Genomic DNA, 23340 nt, shown 5'->3' with positions numbered 1-23340 from the left:
CATACCAATAAAAACTGAAAAACACACAGCACATTTTGTTGTGATTTACTTCATGATAGTAACAGTAAGGCAAACTGTCATTAGTGACAGTGATGTAATTGTCAGAGAGGGTCATATTAAATTGGTCTTTGCTCACAGAGCATGCACACCCATCATTTGTTCTGCCTCTTTCGTTTTGAATTTTCAACAGTGCATGTTGACGTGGACATTTTACACGTTTATGTGCAGATGTCGTTACAAGCTTTAAATGCCAGCATTATTTTTAAGACTTTTAAAATTTTGTCTGAATTGCATCGATTTAGGGCCTTAATAATGCAAGTACATGTTAATAAAACATAAATCCGAAGATTTATTTTGTTATATTCAACCTTTGTGAGAGACTCAAAATCCTGGCGGGCACTTTGGTGGGCACACTGCTTCAGTGGCGAACTCAGGCTATTTGAGGGGCAGCAGCGAAGCTGTTATGGTATAATCAGAATCAGAATCAGAAGGACTTTATTGCCAAGTAGTGCACCATCACTGTCTGTGGCAGGCTGAACTTCTTCAGCTGCCGCAGGAAGTACATCCTCTGCTGGGCCTTCTTGGTGAGGGAGGTGATGTTCAGCTCCCACTTGAGGTTGGTGCCCAGGAAGCGGAAGGAGTCCACAGTGGTGACAGAGGACTCACACAGGATGATGGGGGAGGGTGGGGCTGTGCTCTTTCTGAAGTCCACGACCATCTCCACGGTCTTCAGAGCATTGAACTCCAGACTGTTCTGGCTGCACCAGGTCACCAGATGGTCGATCTCCCGCCTGTAGGTGGACTCGTCCCCACCTGAGATGAGTCCAGTGAGGGTGGTGTCATCCGCAAACTTCAGGAGCTTGACAGACTGGTGACTGGAGGTGCAGCTGTTGGTGTACAGGGAGAAGAGAAGGGGGGAAAGAACACAGCCTTGAGGGGAACCGGTACTGATGGTCCTGGAGTCAGAGACATGTTTTGTCCCAGCTTCACGTGCTGCTTCCTGTCCATGAGGAAGTCAGTGATCCACCTGCAGGTGGAGTCAGGCACGTTCAGCTGAGAGAGCTTGTCCTGCAGCAGGGCCGGGATAATAGTGTTAAAAGCAGAGCTGAAATCCAGAAACAGGATCCTGGCGTAGGTTCCTGGGGAGTCCGGGTGCTGGAGGATGTATTGAGGGGCCATGTTTGCTGCATCATCTACAGACCTGTTGGCTCTGTAGGCGAACTGCAGGTGGTCCAGGAGTGGGTCTGTGATTGATATAAGGTGGGACAACACAAGGCGCTCAAAAGACTTCATAACCACAGAGGTCAGGGCGACGGGTCTGTAGTCGTTTAGTCCAGTGGTCCTTGGTTTCTTGGGGACAGGGGTGATGGTGGAGGCTTTGAAGCAGGCTGGCACATGGCATGTCTCCAGTGAGGTGTTAAAAATGTCTGTGAACACAGCACAGTGCTTCAGGGTGGATGGGGAGACAGAGTCCGGGCCAGCTGCTTTGCGGGGTTTCTGCCTCCTGAAAAGACCGTTGACTTCCCTCTCTGTGATGGAGAGAGGAGGGTAGGGGGTGGAGCTGGCCAGCTCTGAGGAGGGAGGGGAAGATGTGGTGGACTGAGGCTGAAGCTGAGCGGAGGAGTCACGGGGATGGTGTCTGATTGACTCTCAAAGCGGCAGTAGAACTGATTCAGCTCATTTGCCAGGCGAGAATTGTTTATGGAGTGGGGGACTTTGGGTTTATAGTTTGTGATCTGTCTGAACCCGCTCCAGACAGAAGTGGCGTCGTTTGCAGAGAACTGGTTCTTTAGTCTCTCTGCATACAGTTGTTTAGCTTCTTGCACCTCCTTGCTAAACCTGTGCTTTAACGCCCTGCACCCTCCTAAATGCCTCCTCCTTTTTCAACCTTAGCTGTCTGAGTTTAGCTGTGAACCAGGGTTTGTCATTGTTATAACTCACCCTGGTCCGTGTTGGAATGCAGCTGTCCTCACAGAAGCTGATGTAGGATGTCACAGCCTCTGTAAACTCATCCAGATTGTTGGTAGCCTTCTTGAAAACATCCCAGTCAGTACAGTCCAAACATGCCTGTAGGTCCTCAACAGCTTCACTAGTCCAAGGCTGTGAGTATTGAGTACTCTCAGTAAGGCTGAGAGTACTCAGATGCAGACATGGAGACAGTTGTAAAAGGAGAAATCACAGGGTATTTATTGCTAATAGTTCAATCAATGTGCATGGTGAATCTCTGTAAGCAGGTAGGCAGATAGAGCAAGCTGGGCAGGCAGGCAGGTAGAGGCAGGGCAAAAACCTCGTGAGGCAGACAAAACGTCGGGCCGTTTATGTGGTACTGGGTAACTGGTTTTCTCCACTAAAAGAGCATCCTAGAGGGCACTTTATCTGTCTTTAAACAGAAGGAAGTATCTCATAATAGTGGCTGGTGAAAGTCGCTTAGATGTGACAGCTGTTGTCCAAGTATTTTCCCCCCGCAAATGTGTGACTTTATAATGTCAGAAAATATTTGAGTTTTTTTCTCTTTAATTTACCACTTTAATCTCAGAAAATATCTTTTTTCTCGTAAATTTACCACTTTAATCTCAGAAAATATGTTTTTTTCTCGTAAATTTACCACTTTAATATCAGAAAATATCTGTTTTTTTTCTCGTAAATTTAGTTTGAGTTTTTTCTCAGACTACCCACTTCCTGCAGCTCTATTATTTTGTTTTCTCCTAAAATTACCTTTATTCTCAAATCCTATAACATTTGAGATGCTGGCAAGCTGGCATTTTTCGCTGTTGCTGATTATCTGTGATAACAAATTCTAAGCCCAAAGTTCAGTTAGCTATTCCCAAAGCTTTTTGACTGTATCCCACAGCCTAAGTATAGGACTTAAGTCAAATAATAACAGGTGGTCAAATGTGAGGGGCAGATTGTAACCCCTGTCACTGTTCACAGATGTTCTGTGGTGTTGGATACAGATGGTCTCCTTGATCTTTCTCCAGCTCTCCAATGACTCTTGGTGAGTGACTGTGTCCCCTATGTTGTGACTGGTTTTTGGTCAAGAAGGCCATTTGAATTTAACACCAGAGGCAATCCTTGAATTGCTAAGTAAACCTTGAGTTTAGAATTTGTATCACAGATACGTGTACCCAATGTCAAGAACGAGCCTCCCCGCTGATTCATTTTCTTCCGTTGACTAATCCATTAGTCAACAAGTCTATCAATTAAGCTCTAAATGAGAATGGAGCATTCAGGCCTTCCTTGTGAACTCATAAAGTGAAATATTATCAAGTGTATCACCAGGTAGTTGTTCTCATAAGGCTAACAAAATGTAAATACCGATGCTAAAGTGAGGCAGAGTTTACAGGATGTGTTGTCATGTTTCATTTCAACACAACATGGACAACTGGCATACAGTGTGCCAGATTAATGGTAAATATATCCATAGAAATGACATAAAGTATTTTCCTGGAACACCCTGTGACCCTGTGATTAATAGCACCAGGCTCTGATTTCTGATTATTCACACCTTGCAGTGGATTTTTCACTGTTGTCATTGTTGATGTGATACTTTGTGTTTGCCAGTGATGGATTCCCACTTGAGCTTAACTACCTGGTGAATTTGATGTGGTCGCATGATATTTTCTGATTACAAATTGCAGATGATCTCCTGAACACACCATTTAACAATTGGCCAGTGCACATTAAATTGTGGGACAGTGACAGCTGCAAAGAATTCACATGATGTGTTCTCCAAATTTGGGTAAAGGCACACAGTGTTTCTCATCACCATTCGGAAGAGCCTTTGAAATGAGACAGGCGTTGTTGGCCTGCGAGGACATACTGAGTCTAGAAATACAAACTCCTCGCGATCAGGCCCCGGAGGTGGGACACAGTTAGTGACTGTGACTGTCACATCTCCCCATGCACTGTATGTGTCCCCAGGCAAAGGCAAAGCCTCTGGCCCTGGCTGCGATGTGCTCAAGTATTGTTTCTAAGCAACCTCCAGCTTAAAGCTTGGAGGAAATGAACGACCAGAGTTGTTGTAGAGTACTGATGGGGTGGGTGGATGGAGGGATGGATGTCTATTGTGGTAGTGCTTCCGCTTGCTTTAGAAACAGTTATGTCAGAGATTGCTTTTAGAGCAATGTTGAGAATCTCGAGTTGGTTAGCTTCCCAGCCATGACGTAAGTCCAAATATTGGCAAACATCTTTATCAGCATTACATTTTGAAGCCTGTTTCCTACGCATTGACTTATTATGAATTATGAATTATATACTTAATGCTATGCAAGTTCATTTTGCTTTGCTGCCTGTCTGCTATTTATCATTTTGCTGTGTATTTCAAAGAGCGCACTGTTGTTATACTGTACCTCCAAGTAAAATGTTATTGTCATCTCCGTTTACTACACCAAGTGAGTGTTCCTGACAAAACTTTGTGCTGTTAACTGAAAACCGGCCTGTCTTTCACCCTCTTTCTGCCCCCATACCTGCTACTCTTCTTCACACACTCTCTCGATCTGACAGCACACAGATTCCCACACACAAATGCATGTGTGCTAACCCGTCTGACATTATGAGTTACTTCTGCTCGCCTCACAGAGATTCAAAAATGGCATGTCGATGAGATTCAGTGGAAGAGGCTGCAGTCAGACCCCTGGGAATAAGAATAAAAAGGAGTGTGAAGAAGGGATATCAACTGACAATGGGAAACATGTTTGGCCTGTCACAAATCAATCTCAACACTTGCTGTTGATATGTTTTCTCTGTTTCTTGTGTATTTCTTGTGTCTTCATTTCTGTTGCACACTTTAGAATCAAATATAAGGTGACACCTTAAATTCGATGCAGTCCGGCTGTTCTTAAAGCCTATATCCATGTTTCTTTATCTCCTTTTTTTCCATTACAGCTACTTGTGTTGGATTTAGGGGGGAAACAAAATCAGCCTCCTGACTCCATTGAATTATTACTAGAATCATATGGTTTGAGTGACTGCCTGAGGAGGCAAATGAAAGCCAGCCTACCTCCTTAAGAGTGCTTTTGCACAGATGTTGACAGTCAAGGTGGTGTTAATGTCAATATCTGATCTTGTGGTGCCTTCCTGGCACAAAGCTGTAGTTTATACTGTTTATTAGCACTTCTGTGTACTTGTGTCTCATATAAATTTTCGTACACAAAGTGCTGTCTAACTGCTGTCTGTGTACATGTTGCTACAGTGTTTAGTAAGAGTAAATACAGCACAATGCGTTTTTTTATCAACCAGCGTAACAATGGCTAACCTGGCTAGTTGTAAACAACGGCTGGCCGAGCAAGGTTTTCCGTTTTCCGTTAATTGGAACGCCGCCAAATGTGACGTCGTTTCCAGTTCCAACCTCAGACTTCCGAGGTAAATAGAACGCACCATAATAATAATCATGGTTTACATTTGTATAGTGCTTTATCTTAGACACTCAAAGCGCTTCAGAATTCAGAATGATCTACATTTCTTTGTAAGACAACATCATCAACAAGTGCTATGTATAAGTTGCTTTTCCTATCAGCCTTCCTTACCTAATTAATACTTTGCAGTGTAACCTCCTCTATGACTTAGAAGAGGGAAATTTAAGGAATCTAGAAAATATTTTATTAACTAATATGTAAATTAGCATCTAGGTTGCCAAAATGCAAAAAGTCAGACAGCTCAGTGTTCTGTGACCTTTTGTACTGGACTCTTCTCATCTCACAATGGTAATTTTTGAACCTTGGTCTGTTATTGACTTCTCATTACTGTGGGTCATTTTGGGCATCAGCTTACCATTTTAAGAGGCGTTAGATGGGCTTGAACTTGCCAGACAAGATAAATTGATGCAAATCCAAAGAAACAGAATTCATTTAAAATAAGTCTCAAATGATTGCACATTTTGTGTACACATATTGTAACTTCACATATTTTTCTTTATTGTCATTAATGTCTTTCTTCAAGTTATTCTTGTCTAATCACATAAAGCTTATGCTTTACCAAGTGTCATAATTAGTTCTAAAAATTACCTTTTAAGTTAAATTAGTCATTGACTCAATTATTTCATTGAAAGAAAGAAAATGTATCCGCAAAAATGGTGACAATTGATTTATAGTTTATGAAATTTCAAGGCATTTTTCAAGAAAACATACAAAACATTTACTGGTTCCTGCTTGTCCAGTGTTGTTTTAGTCTTCTATGATAGTAAACTGATTATCTTTGGGTTTTGGACTGTGGGCCGGACAAAACCTGAAGACGTCACTTTGGGGTCTGGGCATTTTTTCAGTATTTTCTAACATTTTAAAGACTAAACAATTAATTGATGAATCAAGAGAACAACGGAGTTGCATGTTCTCCTCGTGTCTGCTTGGGCTCTCTCCAGGTGCTCCGGCTTCCTCCCACCATCCAAAGACATGCAACCTAGGTTAATTGGTGACCCTAAAATTGTCCTTAGGTGTGAGTGTGACTGGTTGTTTGTCTATGTGTGGCCCTGCAATGGACTGGCGACCTGTCCAGGGTGTACCCCGCCTTTCGCCCAATGTCAGCTGGGATTGGCTCCAGCCCCTCACGGCCCTGTACACAGGATAAGAGGTTAACGATGGATGGATGGATCTAGAGAACAACCTGCAGACAAATCTGTGGTAAAAGTACCTTACGGTTTTAATTTAACATTTAGCATTATTAATAGGATGAAATACAGCAATAACAACACATTCTGTCACATCAGTCCTAATAGCAGTTGTTTGCAGCACATTGCCCAACAAGTTTATCTGTACCACTCAATGGAGTGGTTATCTGCTGTTTGACTGTTCCAGCATTGGATGGTTTTTGTATGATGCGTTTAGAGTCCACCCAGGGCATTGTCAATAGCACTTCTTTCACTGCTGTGAAATTGGGCCAGTAAAACACTGGGACAGGCACTTACGCTAATTACATTTTACTGTCAGATCTGTCCAGGTTCACCTCTACTCCTCAGAGCGACATGTAACCTTCCTCCATCCAGATCAACACGTGGATGTTTGTGGGTGTCATGAGTGAGGGTTGTTTTAGCCCATGGTTTTGTGCAGCAGCAGAGTTCAGTATTTGAATTCCTACAGTCACACACAGTGCATGTGATCCTCATGGTAATTAGTACTACTTGTTTCCACCCTCAAATGTTGTCAGTACAGTTAATTTTTCTGTTCTGATTTTGTCCAGATTAACATCACAGCTAATCATCACACTGATTGACTTTGTGCTTCTAATGTTCCGTCTGACTTTGGAGAAGAAGTCGAATGAGAGACAACGATCTGAACTGGATTGGTATCACTTCCATCTCAAAAAAGTCATTACGGCCGGCCCCCCGCTCTCCGCTCTCTGGGCTACTGTGGTCTGCAGAGAGGAAAATTACATTAGAGGGGAAAGGATTTCAATTGTCTTCTTCAGGCTGAGTGGCTAGTGTGGATGCCTGCAGGGCACGTGGGACCTGTAATGTTTTTAAAATCAGTTCCGTGCAGGGATGGTCTTGGGGGACTGAGGTCTGGTCTTGACCTTCTCGTCTGCCGGCCAACATGAGCTGGATCATGAATAGTTGATATGTGATGAACCTGCTGCCGAGTTGAGCATTAAAACATCTGATATACTTATATCATCCCTGCAAATGATAAACAGTGGGACAATAACTACTGATCTCTCATGTTGTCCTCGGTGGCTGCAAAGACAGCAAAGGATGGGAACTTCAAAGCTTGTTGCTACGGCAACCAGGAACATTTCTGAGGCTTCCTCTACTAAGTTGCCTGGGAATGCAGTCCTGGTTGTTACATAAGATGTGACTTACTCTCTTTTCTGTCTCTCTCCCACACACACACACACTCAGGGCTTTTCCTGTGGCAGAATTTCACATTCAGCATGATTTATTCATAGCTGGATAGCTGTGCTGGATTTATGATCCCACCATGTAAATGCAAGCCCATGCAATCTACCACACTTGGCAAGAGTTTGCGCCGGGCATTGTTGGACTCCAAGTCAATTTCTGTGGCTGTTGTGAATGAAAAGGGGGCTTTGAAAAGATTTAGATTGAGAAGATCGTTGCCTGAATAACAAATGATACAAAGATAGCAAGGCAATTTGGCACCATTGCTACTGTTGTGATGTTGTGTGGGATGAAATGACCGCAGTTGAATATGAGATGGGCTGTAAGTTTTCAGTGTGAGCATTCGTAATTCAGCGTTTTTATGTTCAAGGACATAAAGTTGGAAAGCACAAAAGCCTTAAGTATTGTCGTTCGAGGAGGAACAAGGACAGCTGATCCTGACTCTTTGTTAAATTTCACTCTGTCACCTATAGTTCCGTCCCCACTTTGACTGGCAGAGAGGGAGGGGAGCTGAGGAGGAGCACTGAGCGTAGCACAGATAACGCGCTTCATCATTAGCGGGCTCACAATAAGTATTCAGACATTCAGCTGCTTCTCCATATCTGGCCCCTATAATCTATCTGCAGCTAAATACTATGGCTGCCTTCAGCTCACCACTCTGTAGGTGAAATTGGGTGTTAGAGAAGAGAAATTGGCATTTTACATTTGTTGGGACAGCCTGCCAATAGTCTAATCATTTTTGAAGAGATTAGTGCCGAGGCTGATAGACTTGCATGCAGAGCTCTTTTGAGGTGTGTGTGTGTGTGTGTGTGTGTGTGTGTGTGTGTGTGTGTGTGTGTGCATGTGTGTGCATATCTGGTGTTATAGTTCCTGTTGACTCTGTATCAGTATAATTTCCTATAATAGTCTCCTGTACCTGTTATCTCCCTAGACTCTCACAAAACATACAGCCACATATTAACTGTCTTCCCTTAATCATTACTGTTGTTTACAGGAGCTCATACAGACAATACCCACTTACCTCAGCTAGCTTCTCCTTGCTCTAATCTATCCCTCTGTGTTCACAGGCAAACCTCTACCCTGCTGAGAGAATGATAGTGGGGTGTAGGCTTTGATTGCTAGGGAAGGGGGGCACACTCAGGTGTGTAAGCGTAACCACATGCAGCTTGGTGCAGCTGGAACTGCCAGAGGCTACGGTGCAACAAGCCAAACATGCACATAAATGTGTGCATTATTGTAAATTGGGGTTGAATGTTTTATGTGATTTTTAAGTTATTTCCTCCTGGGAGTATATCAGTCATTTTCCTGTGGAAACTGGATTTTTCTCCATGAATGAAGTTTAATTTTAACCACAGAACCGCTGTTAATAATTATAGAACTGCTGATAATTATAACATTTTGTGATGCTATTCTTTCATATTAGTTAGATAATGTGGTTATATTTTTAGTAGAGTGATTCCTGTTAAAAGTACACTATTTTTGAGGTTGAAAAAAACACAATGGCAACTATACAGAAAGCTGTATGTTAGGAGATCCTCTTTCTAGTTTTAATATGTTTAATATAGTTTTTATATCTGACCATCTTTACAGTGCTAACCTGAGAGTTTCGCTTCATATGTGGCAGTCACAGGCAAGGTAAATCTCTTGCATGCGTGAGGAGGGCACTTGTTAAACAGCCTGCATAGTTTTTTATTGACATATTTTACAATATGTGTTGTTACATTGAAAAATATTTTGTTGCACAGCTGAGCTTCTTTTAGCATTACAAGCAATTGGAGCAAGTTGCTGCAGCTGAAAAGTTGATCCAGTTATATTATTTCAAGGTTGGACTTTGGTGTTTAGCTATTGCAGTTCTGAGATTGCTTTAATGAAGTTTGGAAAAGGCATCTTCATTTAACTACATATAGTCTGATAGTATGGAAACATACAGTTACATACATAACCACACACACACACACACACACATAAACATGAAGGTTCTTGTTGTAGATTTCGGCCAGAGTTCCCAGTAAATACTAGGGTCTCAATTCCCTCTATGCAACCCTATTGCATGTTATCAGATATACCCACACTTCTAGAAGAACATAAATAATAAGATCACTGTTGTGATTGTTTTTATTGTGTAATCATTGTTTTAACACAGCTGGTAATGTTCATCATAGGCTCCAAAACAGAGTGTCCCTTGATATTTCACAGAAGCGTGTGTATGTGGACTGCTAGTCTTTTTTAATAGTGTAAATCATTGTTACGGTATAGATTTAGTGACTCTGTAAATCACCACAGCATGAATTCCCAGTTTGATTTAAGGCCAGTTGCAAGAGTGGGTCCTCCCCTGTGTGTATGTGTTTGGGCAACCATGAGAACATGTCCACATGTGACACATACAGTGCTGCCTCAGCACACGATAATGTAACCGACCCTTTGTTTCACCTCATGTGAGCGGAAAACATGGAATAAACGTCTTTTTTTCTGGCACACTCGGCCGAAGACAGATATCAGTGACAAGCGCTTGGCTCCAAATTGCTGTGGCAGTTTAAAACAGTTCAGTTACTTGAGTAGCTAAAATGCTGTGGGTTCAGTTTCGGCTCACACTCTATGTTTGAAATGTACAGTATGCATGAATCGCACTGTGCCGTCACTTGGATGGACAAGTGAGCAGGATATCTGCCAAAGCCATAAGCAGGGGCTTTATTTTGATCGGCGCTGCTGTGGTGGATATCATGAGACTTGCAAAGCTGACAGATTTGCTACTTTGCCTCTTTGTCCATTGCCTTCCTCTCAAATCTAATAGCTCAGGCCATTGCTGATTTGCCCCGAGGGTTGAGGACACAATTCGCCTTCCTTTGATTTTCTAAGGAAAGGAGACTGCATTTAACCTTTGGGAGATGGATAAGAAAGCTGCTCTATTGATTTGTTTTGCTCAGAAAATAAAGGGTGTGACTTTCCTCTGGCCAGTTGGAAGGGATGCTGCTGGAATAGCTAGACAAGGCTGTTTCAGGAAACATATTCTACACCAGTTTTTGTCACTGCTGCTGAACTGCTATACGAAAAATGTGTCCCTGCCTATGGCATTTGTTGCACAAAATAGAAATTTTCACTGAATTTAAAAGTATATACAGTAGTATCTAAATGAACTTGGGGTCTAATGGTTTGTTTCATCTTTTTCAAAAGTCAACACAAGGGCCACCAATACAGTTTTAGAAATAGGTTTGTAATCCACAACACCTCAATGAATTACTAAAATAAATGCATGTATGTTAATAATACAATGTTTATCAGTGCTTGGATTAACAGTTACATTATTAACTCACATGGTAGAATCCATTTCTAAAAATCACCTTTTTACTGTTGTTTCATAGATACATATGTAACAGTAGACCAGTAGTATGATTAAACAACCAAATAAAAGTAGTTTAGCAGTTTGACGTGTTTGATGCCAGACAACTTAGAAATTAACAATTCTTTAGCTGATGCAAAACATTAAAGACTGTCATCGCACGCCTCTCATGTGTTGCCTCAACACTGGGACTCTTTATCTTAATCCCCTCTTAAATAGTGCTGCAGCTAGCCACCACGCTAACCACTGCCAATTCTGAAGGTCGCATGCCTTTGATCTCTCAGTGTAGTCCAGCGCTTTATTATCTTTTAACTTTGTTTTCAACTCCAGTTAGGGTCTGAGCCTGTGGAAGAGTGGGAGCTGTCAGTGATACTCAGTGCAGATATAATGCTATTTAAATGCTAATGTGTTAAGAGGAGCAAAACGACCTTTACTCACACTCTGCACGCGGGCGGAGCAGCAGCACAAAACAGAAGCCCTTAATAAATGAGCCTCTTCCCTCTTCCTCGGACTCTTGTCTTCCTACCCTCCACTCATTGTGTCAGAAATAAGCTGTGTTTATCACCCTCAAGAGCTTTGCCAACATTACAGAGCTAGCGGATATTGGTTCAGGTGTTAAAGGTTAAGTGTGTAAGATTTAGTGGCATCTAGCGGTGACGTTGTGAACCGACACAGGGCAAAGATGTCGTTGTCTGAGACAGCAGAGAGTAGCCAAGAAATTAGGTTTCTTTAAATAGATATATTAAGAAATTACATTAACTTAATTATTCAGTAGAACCATATGTTATTGCTACTTGGTCACTGACAGATAACATGGAAAATGTAAGAGTGTGTAACATTGTCACTGTTTCTGCACCTCACTCCAATATAAACCACACTATGGATAAAGTTTATACAAAGGCATTTTACAACATTGACAAGGAATTGAGATTGACACATTAATTCTCTCAGTGATTATGGACCCTCGCCAAAACTGCCCTCCAGCAATAATATCTGGCTTTGATAGTGGTGCTGAAATAGATCTCAGTCATGGCAGCAACAGTTACTCACATAATCACTTCCTCTTTAGTGGTTTTGCCTACAAAATAAAGTTAGAAAGTTATTTTTTGCAGAAATGCTTTATTTCGAGTTGAATTGAGAGCTTTTACTTTGAAAAATTCTCTGAAATAGCCATCAGAAAACGTGATTCCCCTAAATGTCCTCTGTCTGGAGATACTGTGGAAACGAAAATAAGCATCCGTAGGTTGTTGAGCGCCTTCTAATGAATAAATGCAAATGCAAAACGTATTTGACGACCCCTGCTGTATGTTATTAGTTCTTCTTCGTTTTCAAACGTATGTATACATCGTTATGAGTGGTCTACACTGACAGAAATGTTTTTCCCATTTTGGGCTACTGTAGAAACCTGGCGCTGCAACATGGTGACGTCCATGGAAGACGGAACCCGCGGTTATGTAGATAGAAATGTCTCATTCTAAGGTAATAAAAACATAATGGTTCATTATGTAAGGTCTTTATACACCACTGAAAACATAGTTAAGGATCTTATATTGAATTTCTGTCACTAGATCCTCATAAATATTACACACTGAACCTTCAAGTTAGACATGATTGGACGATTGCAGAATGTGCAAAGAGTTGAATATGATTGGGGCTTTTAACTCGGGAAATGTCTGTTTATCAAAAAAGGGCTTCTTAACATTGCAGTGAAAAAGTCTGTGTGTCTGGTGAATTGGTTTAGCCTTTAGCATAAAGACAGCATTAAGAATCCCTGCCTTTTCCTTTCATAAAAATATTGTTATTCATCTTCATATGCATCATTATTATCATTACCTCATCAACATTTAAAAGCACGATAGCCCAACATTAAACGAAAATGTTGCTGAAATTTAATTGCCATCCACTTTCTAAATTCACCCTCCATCCTAGCAGTCCATTCAAGCAGTTGGCACCCTTGCCAAGAAGCTGATAATGTGATGGCAGGTGCTGGTATCAGTGTAAAAACAACAAGCCCTCTCCCTTTCCACAGATGTCACAGATACTTGTCTCCCTGTTTGCAGAGCACTTGCCAGAAGGATGCGCTCTCAGTGAGAGAGCTGCTTTCCCTCAAGCCGCATCGTGTTCATGTTAAATAACCTTCAAGATATTTTGTAGAACTTTGTGCGTCTACTTTTTTCTTTACTTTAACAAAAGTTCCATTCTGTATCAGCAGAAGACAAGGTTAGAAAAGAGAGAGAGATGGAGGGCGGATGAGTCTGTCATCTGCTGTATAATCCCAGGAAATGCCATAACTCTGCTGCTAGATAATGTATTCAGTGCAGCTCCCTGAGAGACATCAGAGAAAGGCCTTAGAGTAAGACAGTGACATAACTTCAGACAGAAATGTAGCATCACATCTATCAATAATGCACCCTCATCCTTCTGCCGCAATGACTAGTGAGCAATGAACTGGATTGACTTAGGCCAAGCAAGTTCACCTAATTCAGCCTGTTGATTTGTACTTAGTAGTAATGTTTTTTTATAGGCATTTTCAGCTCTGTTATGTGCAGCCTTACAAAAACAGTCCTTCCTGAGGGAAAATGTCTTATCCTTTTCCACCCCTCCATGCATGCTTAGAGTAGCCTGGATTAATTTTACAACAGGCTGCCGAGTAGACATCCTCATGCAAGACTGGTAAACAAGGAGAATTTGTTTTCATCTCAACAGATGGAGGACGACAGCAACAGAAGAGCAAGGCTGCACCTCAGGGGTTGAGATCTTAGACCTCATTAAAAATAAGTTTGAATGGAATAAATTTTATCCAATTTGAAAGATGAAAAGGAACATCCACCCTTAATCCTTAGTCACAATTCACATACAGCACAGTAAGTATTTCTCGTGATCGTGGACAGGTTTTGTGATTTGTGAATGAGAAATTCTCAGAGCAATTAACAAAATAATTGAGTTGAAAATCCTCAGTATACCCAGAGACAAACATTTTCTTGGTGCAGGGACAGGACCCAGAGGAACTTCACACAGCACACTATCTGGTTTGTAACTTGTATGTATACTAAAGTGAAGCTTATACAGTTGTATTAGTATGTAGAAGCACACAATAAATATTCAGACATCAAAAAATCTGTTTTAAATTAATTACTGAATAGTTGCTGGAAGGGTTGAGAGAGAGTGTGTGCATATTAACATCAGTCATCACAGATATGTCCACACTGTGTATACTGTTTGGTAGCTATCCCTTAAAATGCCCTTGTGAGAAACGTAGCTATGATCTGATCTGGCAAGGAGTGAGTGGAAAGGAGCTGACGAGGGAGAATGGAAACAGGTGAGCAGGGAAGTCCAGGGCCGAGTTCAGGCCTGACAAAATGTAGTACGTTGATTTGCCTTTTTAAGCCGGCTGTGTTTACATACTTGTGGCTGCTGATTGGGTAACAAGGAGGGAAAGTCCGAGGGCATCTGGTTGATCAATGGAAAATGGCAATGAGGGCCTGGGGTACCAGGGGAGGAGGTACAAGTCAGGGTTCTTGCACCATTTTAAAAGTCAAATTTAATGCTTTTAAAGACACCTTAAGACCTCAACAAATATAAATTTAAGACCTCAAATCAAAAAAAAAAAAGAAAGAGAGATGCGCGTTTGATCTCTTAATTAACGACGCAATGCCACATTTGGCAGTTTTCTTTTCACCACATTTGAAAGACTTGGCATATTCCAAATCAGGAACATAGATGCTGTATTCACCTGGCATTAAAATGTATTTTGGGTGATCAGATTGTGACTGGGTAGCACTTAACCACATGAAAGTACAGGTGTAAATGCACCCGAGACACATTGAGAACAGATTGTTATCCAATCAGCAAAACGACCTCTGGAGGTGGTCAGGATACACCATGACCACATGGATGCAAATGCCTTGATAACCACAAAAACAGCAGCTACTTGGGCGGAAATATGTATCGGCCGCAGTCTTCTGCAAATAAAATCCAAAGGTTTGACAACGCAGACAAGAGCCTAGACAGTGTATCCATTCAGTGTTGTGCATAAACGTGCTCAAACAGTGCCAATTATTGATCATGCTCAGGTTTTTAGTTGGGCTGGGCAATAAAACAATAATGGTACTTATCATGATACAATCTTCCTCAATAACAAATGTTCAATAAATATTTGATTTACTCACTTTATTATGTTGAGGAAAAGGGACTGAAAAAAGATTTTACTTTTCTCGTGCATATTTGTTGTTTCGAATTTTTTACCTCAGCTTTGTGAAGTGATCCACTGTTTGATACCAGGCTGCTGTTTGGCATCAAGTGTTTGTCATGTTCTGACTGCAAAGAAAAGTTTAAAAGCACAATTAACCATCTGGTTTCTTCAAGAGCAACAAATCAGCCTTTAAACTTATAATAATAAAAATAATGATTAAAAAAAGATTTGACTATTTTTGGCCAGGCAGCCAGACATCAACGTCTGCAGCTAACCTAAACGTAACATGTGAGTTATATTAATGGCGGGGTCTCACATTACTAAAAGAAAATCATACAAATACACGCTAATTAGGCATTTTAGGTTTTTGTGCGTGACAATTTTACCACTGGCCTTAAACGCACCATCTGCAAATTTAATACCTACAGCAAATTTACGTAAATTTAAGACAATTTAAGACCTTCATTTCCCTGATTTTATTTTAAGACATTTTGAGAAAAGAAAAGGAAGGAAGCAGATGTCTTAAGGGAAAATGTGGTCATAATTAATTAACAGCACTAAAAATAGCATCGGTATGAGATGGACAATCACATTTAACTCCAACCTAGCAGTAAGAACAATTTGTGCAGCCACAAGGTTGTGGCACCCTGCTGGCATTTCACTCATTAGTACTTATATATATACTTATATAATTCTGGTCATTGGAGCACCTGAATGTGCTAAGTGAAGGTGTTTTTCCTCCACAAACAACAGGGTCCTCAGACCCCAGCCCAGTTATCCTTTTTGTTTATGGTATTTATGTCAAGATATGAGAATTAAGATCAGAATCTTTTAAGAATTGATTGATTTGTTAATACATTAATATACTTTAAAAGTGCTACAATTTGGCCTAAAACCTCGTCTATCTCTCTCTCCTAGTAGCTCATAAAAACTCTCCTTTATTTTATGGGGTTACTGTGGGAGTGAAAGTGCATGGCTTTATGAGGCGTATCATTAGCAGGCAAGTGAGCTTAGATATAGCTATTCTTTGTTTGTTTGTTTATTTCCTATTTCACACTGTGCAGATAAGTCTGAAATATGACCCAGGCAAGCTTTTGGAGAACCATGGTGATGAGGAAAATCAAAAACAGAGGGCGGACAAAATGTTTATTTTATGAAGCAAAGCTAATTAGAAATGATAAGATTCTACACTTAGTTATACAGTTTTACTTAATTAGCACTCATAAGCTAGTTGTAATCTCGTACACTAAATATATGATATGAAGATATGAAGTACTTCAGATTTTGGGATCTGTTCTACACTTTAATTGTTTCCAAGATAAAGCCACATTAAGGCAGAGGATCAAGTTTAATATTTAGGGGGTCATTCATGACATAACATGTAGCATGCTTACTGTCCCATGTGGAATTTTAACCTCCATTGTCCTGAAGTGATTCAAAGGTAGGGCATTGTAATTACAGTGACCGCAGATGGTGGTGAGGCCTAAAGATAAAGTAAACCTATCCTCTGATTAAGTTAAAGACATTGGAATAGAGTGGTGGGACGTCTACCCTTGGTAACCGATCACTCAGAATTGGGTTTTAATCTAAGAATACATGGCCAACAGAAAGAAAAGCAGAGAAGGTGCATTTCGTGATTGTCTCCCAAGGACGCCTATCTGGCCGTACGCCTCACAGCGCTCTCCTCAGGGCTTTGACGGATGACACCAGCACCATGGAGTGATAGGCTATTATTTCACTTTGCATTGGATAAATGGCAGTGCGAGCTCCTACCTGTCTCCTGCCTTTCTCGTTCTTTCATTCTCTCTTTTTTTTTTTCTCTCTCGCAGTATGCCACAGACCTGAAGAGAAGGGGAAAAATAGGACAACTGAGATTTTGTTTGTGGATTTCACTTCCACATTTTGGATGTGCTACCTTTTGAGTTTTTTTGAGTGTCCTTTGTAGTTGAAGTAGATGTGGAGAGTGAGAGTATGGTGAATAATGACCTATTGGAGGACATGTCATTTGGTACTAGGCTTTTTCCCCCTCATCATTAAGTGTGAAATGCATTTCTTTTTCTAGGAAAATGTGTTTTTCTTTGGGTGTGATTTAATATTCTCTCTCTCTCTTTCAGACCAGCAGTATTCATGGTCGCCCTCGCAGTACTTCGATGAGGACAGCTACTCCCCTCCACCCAGGAACATGAAGGGTCTCTCTGGCGGCCGCCCTGCCCAGCTCCAACTCACCTCAGCCCACACCTGCGGCTTGGCTGAATGCGACCATTCCCTGGATCATCACCTCCACCATGGCAATTCACGCCCCCCCTCCTACCTCCTCAGCCCCACTGAAAGCTGTCCCCTTGAGAGTCACCACCGCTGCTCCCCACGGAGCTCCATCCACTCTGAGTGCATGGTGATGCCAGTGTCCATGTCGGCCACTGACCACTCCATATCTAGTAGCACTTTCCCCCGCATGCACTACGGCAGCGCCTCGCGGGACAGCGGTGGCAACACTTCTGGTGGCAGGGAATCCAGAGAGGACGGTGGCTCATCCTCGCACGGTGGCAGTGGCAAAATGAACCGAATCCCAGCAAACCTCCTGGACCAATTTGAGAAGCAGATGCCGCTGCACCGGGATGGCTTCCACACACTGCAATACCAACGCACCTCCACCACAACCACAACTACAGAGCAGCGTAATGAAAGCCCTGGGCGAATACGTCACTTAGTCCATTCGGTACAAAAGCTTTTCACAAAGTCACACTCTCTAGAAGGTTCCTCCAAAATGAACGGTACCAAAAGCGACTCGCACCGGGACAACTCTCACCACCACCATCACCACCACCAAGGCCACCACAAACACAGCAAACGCAGCAAGAGCAAAGAACGCAAATCTGACGGTAGCGGCAAGCAGCGCTCGGGAGGCTGGTGGAGTTCGGATGACAACCTGGATAGTGACAGCACATACAGAACACCCAGCGTCATGTCACGGCATCCTATGGACCACATCAGCCACTGCTACCCTGACTCAATGCATGGCCACCTGGCTGGAGACCTGTCGCTGAAGACATCCAAGAGTAACAACGATGTCAAGTGCTCAGCCTGCGAGAGCATAAGCATGGCACCAGAGGGAAAGTTCATGAAGAGGAGCTCCTGGTCAACGCTAACGGTCAGCCAAGCCAAGGAGGCCTACAGGAAGTCCTCTCTCAACCTGGAAAAGCCCATGACGCCCACCGACCTCAAGCCCAACCTCAGGCCCTGTCACTATCTACAGGTGAGTTTGGCTTATTTGGCCATGTGTCAATAGGGTTGTGTCTCTCAAGTGGTAATACACATGGTTATGCATGTTTTCTAGTCAAACACTACAGCTGCTAATTTTACCCATCATAAAAACCTGCCTGCACATTATTTTTGATGCCATTTGACTGGAGAAACCGTGCATGGCTAGATGATGGGTATTTGGGTGGTTTTGGTGAAAGGAGAATATGGTGATTTGGATGGAGGCACAAGATGAAGACAAGCAGTTGAAGAAATGATTCACCATAATGTAAAATTCACAAGAAGGGGAAGTGAGGCACTGCAGCACAGAGAGAAACATCTGTTCCAAAACTTAAGTCTGTGTTGTACACGACAAAGCATTCTTTTTCTACAGGCATCGCCGTTGAATAGACAAGGAAGCAAAGATCTGTTCATCTCAGCTGGATTTCTGATTGATCTAAAAGACACTGTTTTGTTTGTTGCTGTCCTGGATATTACAATGTGAACATGTCCTATGGCTCAGCATGTGGCTGGCAACAGAAAGGGCTCGCACAGCAGGACAAATCAATTAACTCCGTAAATGATCTGCGCTGGAGGGGAAGCTTTGGCAATATGAGAATAAAAGATCAGAGATCAATGTGGTTATTTGCTTCGATTTTGCATAGGTTTCAGTTCTGTAAAGTGTTAGCATTTAGCTCAGGCCCATGATCGCCTCTGTGGGAGACCCCACAGCACCTCTGGGATCAATTCAGAGAGAGTCAGCACTTTACACAGAAGTGTCTCGTGTTTTATTTTTTTATGTACGCTGAAGGGTATATGAAAGAGAAAAATAAAAAGAAAGCATGCTTATTAAATCTATATTGCAAAAGCAGGGAAAAATAGATTCTGTAACAATGCTGCTCAATATACAACATTGTGATATCCGATAGCATCATGTAAGTACCGCCTGCAGCCGAAATAAAGTGAGCACTTCAGCACATTGGGAGAGAGGACTGTGAGACTCTCAGAGTGCTCTAAGCAGAGAGTGTGCTGTATGGATTAGAGACTGTTGTAAACGGAAAGCCAATACATTACTCAAATCAGCCAATGGAGCCAAAGAAACCACTCAATCTAAGCTTACGTCAACAGAAAATGTTTTAGAGGACTAATTTTGACTAGCATATTTTTAAACATAACTGATGATCATTTTGAACTGGACAGACAGTGCACTCATCCACTCAGATTTTTTGACAATCCCACTAAGTGCAGTAATCTCTCAATGAGAGAGTCACAGTACCCCCCACCCCTTCCTTACTTCCATTTGGTCATTCAGCTGAGGTAGTGTCCGAGTCGCGGCACTATAAACACATCTAAAAATATCCTCTACCGTCCTGCCTGCCGCAGGGCTATATTTAGCCCAGCGTTATCAATCCAATCCGTGCAGGGTGACACATCTTCCCTCCCTGGAGAAGAATCAATGCCCTCTCAGAGAGCTGGAAGATGTTTCGAAGGAGAGAGGGAGAGAAAGTTGAAGATGCACACCACCGAGTGGCACTTTGCCTCTGTGGCTGCGTTAAAGACACTCCAGGAATCAGAGGGGAGGAAACGGCAAAAGAGATGGCAGTTTTTGCTCCCCATGGCTACGGTTGTTGCTCATCAACAGGAGCAGTCAGGCAGAGAGATAGAGCCAATAGTCAGGAATGATCCTTTCCACACACAGGGGGGTCACATTGAGAAGTTTTCACTTCCTGCTGCTACTGAATTGGGATTACCCACAACTGTCTGAACTGTAACAACATAAACTGTATCGAGAGAGAGTGGGTGTACTGAATGTCTGTCCATGTGTTAGTGAGAGTGTGTGTGGGTGTGTTTTTTTTTCTGTTTATCACATACCAGATGGTTTGATGATGATGTGCTAGTCACCTTGTTTGCATCCTTGGTTGACGACAGAGGGAACGGAAAACTTCTAAAGTGTTGTAAAAGTATGACACAGCAAATAGAAAGGTGTGCGGGACTGAAGTATAGTAATTGGTGTGCAGCAGGTGTGTGTGAATCTTTGTGTGCAAATCTTTGCGAGTTAGCGCATGTGCGAACTGGGCATTGGGTAAGACAGAGATAGATAATATTGGCTGCTCTTTCTCTGAAATGACAATGTTGGGGAATCAGACCTGACAGTCATTAAGTTAGCTAAGCTAAGTCATTGTAAAGCTACAAATTAGCTTCAATTAGCCCTCCCCAAGGCACACATACACACCTACACACACACACACACACAGTTTTCAGGATGTCTGTGGGTTTGACTGCAGCTTGTTTTTAATGAAAGGAGGTGATTGAGGCAAAACATTCTTCTACTCTTGGTAACAGGCTCACCTGGATGGATTTCAAATTCTGCATTTTGTGCATACACAGTATGCTGTGTTTGGTGCACCATATCTCCCTGGCTCTCTCTCACACACACACACTTTCCAAATTAGGCATGTAAATACACCTGGACTGCAGTAACAGCTGTAATCCATGCCTCTTACTTGCACCCAGCCTTCACAGCACAATAACTTTGTCTTACTGACAACTCTCAGTCCTGATTAAGTCAGCTGCTCCAGCAAATGCTACTCTGCTCTATCCCTGCATACACTATTGTAGTACAAAGGGAGGATTAGTCTTTGATAGTTTTGCTGATAGGGCATTGCGGAGGGATTTAATAAGCCAATTAATTGCCATGTTGGCTTGCCAAAGGTGGAGCTTGAGACGCAGAAAGGCTGCTGATTAAATTACAAAAGGGAAGTGCAAAGCAGCAGAAAAAAAAACTGCCACTGCGACTGAAAGCTACATTAACACCACCTACACACAGGAGGGGTTCCCTAACTTTTTCATGAAGGGGTTCCTGGGTAGCTATCAGGCCATGAACCACTAGTTAGTAAGATTTTGTCTAAGGAACCCCAGGATCAGACAGCAGTTTGTAGTTAAATGTTACTCATCTCTGTTACTTGAGGCGACAGTGTGGCTTTGTAGTTACCACCGTGTCGGCAAGCATCTGCTTGTATTTGTGTTTTATTATCTCAAACCTTCAGTGTCCTTTGATTCTACAAGGAGGTTGTCAGCCTATAACAATTAAATTGTGAACTGTTAAGCACATTCTCCAATATCCTTTTTCTGTGCGCTACTGCATCCCCAGATCAAATCTATAATAATAACCAACGATGACAGCGTCCAAATTTTTAGAGGGTTTAATACAAATTAATAGAAGTACTAAGTAGCATTTTCTTGTCAATAGTTCTTCACGGAATCTTTTAGCACAGCTAAACACATTTCTTGCCATTTGGTTTAAACACAGTCTAGCAGATACCTTGTAATGTCTCGTGGTCTGAGTTTGGAGATCGTGGAGGTGTTAAATGTTTTTTTTCTTTTTGGTGTGTTCTCTTCCATCTGTTATACCTGTTTATATTTACTGTAGGGTCAAGTTTGAACAGCTCTCATCAATTTCCCATAGGCAGCCATTTTTAGAAAAAAAGCCAACTGTACTGTATCTTCCCAGCAGATGGACAAAGCTAGAGCAGCTGGTGAAGAAAGTCAAACATCTAGCAGGCTAAGGAGCCAGATATTTGTTTTGAGGAGTTGGTAGTGACCAGAACAGAGCTAAGTGGCAAGGCAGAGTACCGGGAGTTTCCCCTGTGGGCCGCTGGGAAACTGGGCCAATAAACCACTGAAAATCTATTGGTATGTTCCTCGATCGACTGGCCCATAATGCGTGGTTACTGACCCAGACAGGGGTGGGGCAGGCCCGTTTTAATATGATTGGCTTTATCAATCAGTCATACACTCCCTCAGAACAAGCAATGACGATCAAGCGAGGATGGTGTGGAGAAAAAAACATAAAAAATACAGGCAGGAATGAGGTTGATTACAGGCAGGTGTGGCAGGCTGACGAGGTGGCTAATGAGGTGCAGGTGCGGGTAGTTGGCTGGGCTCAGGAGCAGAGGGAGAGAGGAGGAGAACACAGGGAGGCAGGCAGAGCAAAACAATGGGTGAAATAAAGCGGGGGAAAAAAAGCAAACCAAGGCACTCACCGTCAGCCGGGCACCGTCCCCCCCCCCCCCTCAACGGACGTCCAGGATCTGGCAGGAGGGAACCCAGGAGCGCTCCTCCGGGCCGTAACCGGCCCAGTCCACCAGGTAGCGGTACCCCCGACCTCTACGCCGCACGTCCAGGAGCCAGCGCACCGTGTAGGCGGGGTGACCATCAATCATCCGTGGAGGGGGAGGCGCTGCCGCTGGTACGGAGAGGGAGCTGGTGGCGACAGGATGGATTCTGGAGACGTGGAAAACAGGGTGGACTTTCAGTTGAGACGGGAGGGTTAAGCATACTGCGAGGGGTTAACGATGGCCTCAATGGGATAGGGGCCGATGAATCGGGGGGAGAGCTTTTTGGAAGGGACCTGCAGGGGAAGGTCCCTGAAGGAGAGCCAGACTCGCTGCCCAAGCCGGTAGGTGGGTGCAGGGGCCCGGTGGCAGTCTGCCAGCTGGCGGTTGTGGGCCGCGGTGTGGAGAAGGGCGGCCCTGGCCTCCCTCCAGATCCGGCGGCAACACCTGAGGTGGGCCTGTACAGAGGGGACTGCCACCTCCTCCTCCAGGGACAGGAACGGGGGGGCTGGTAACCCAAGGCGTACATGAAGGGGGACATACCAGTGGCAGCGCTGACCTGGGAGTTGTGAGCGTACTCAATCCAGGGGATGTAGGAACTCCAGGAGGTGGGGCTGTGGTACACCACGCACCT

At 42.9% G+C, this 23340-nt stretch overlaps 1 protein-coding gene across 1 annotated transcript in view; it reads left to right on the top strand.

The window, feature by feature from the left end:
• The window catches only part of dlgap2a (discs, large (Drosophila) homolog-associated protein 2a), a 127821-nt gene that overhangs the window by 47854 nt on the left and 56627 nt on the right, over positions 1-23340 (top strand). The window contains exon 2 of the mRNA XM_038729015.1: positions 17469-18607. Within this exon, the coding sequence (XP_038584943.1) occupies positions 17537-18607 (1071 nt within the window). The 5' untranslated portion in view covers positions 17469-17536. The remainder of the gene's footprint in view (positions 1-17468; positions 18608-23340) is intronic.

This window comes from Micropterus salmoides, unplaced genomic scaffold, assembly GCF_014851395.1.
Source record: "Micropterus salmoides isolate LMB-PRFRI ecotype aquatic unplaced genomic scaffold, ASM1485139v1 Ms_hic_scaffold_19, whole genome shotgun sequence".
Lineage (NCBI taxonomy): Eukaryota > Metazoa > Chordata > Actinopteri > Centrarchiformes > Centrarchidae > Micropterus > Micropterus salmoides.
The sequence above is the reverse complement of the archived record's forward strand: the minus strand, read 5'-3'. Positions and strand labels throughout refer to the sequence as shown.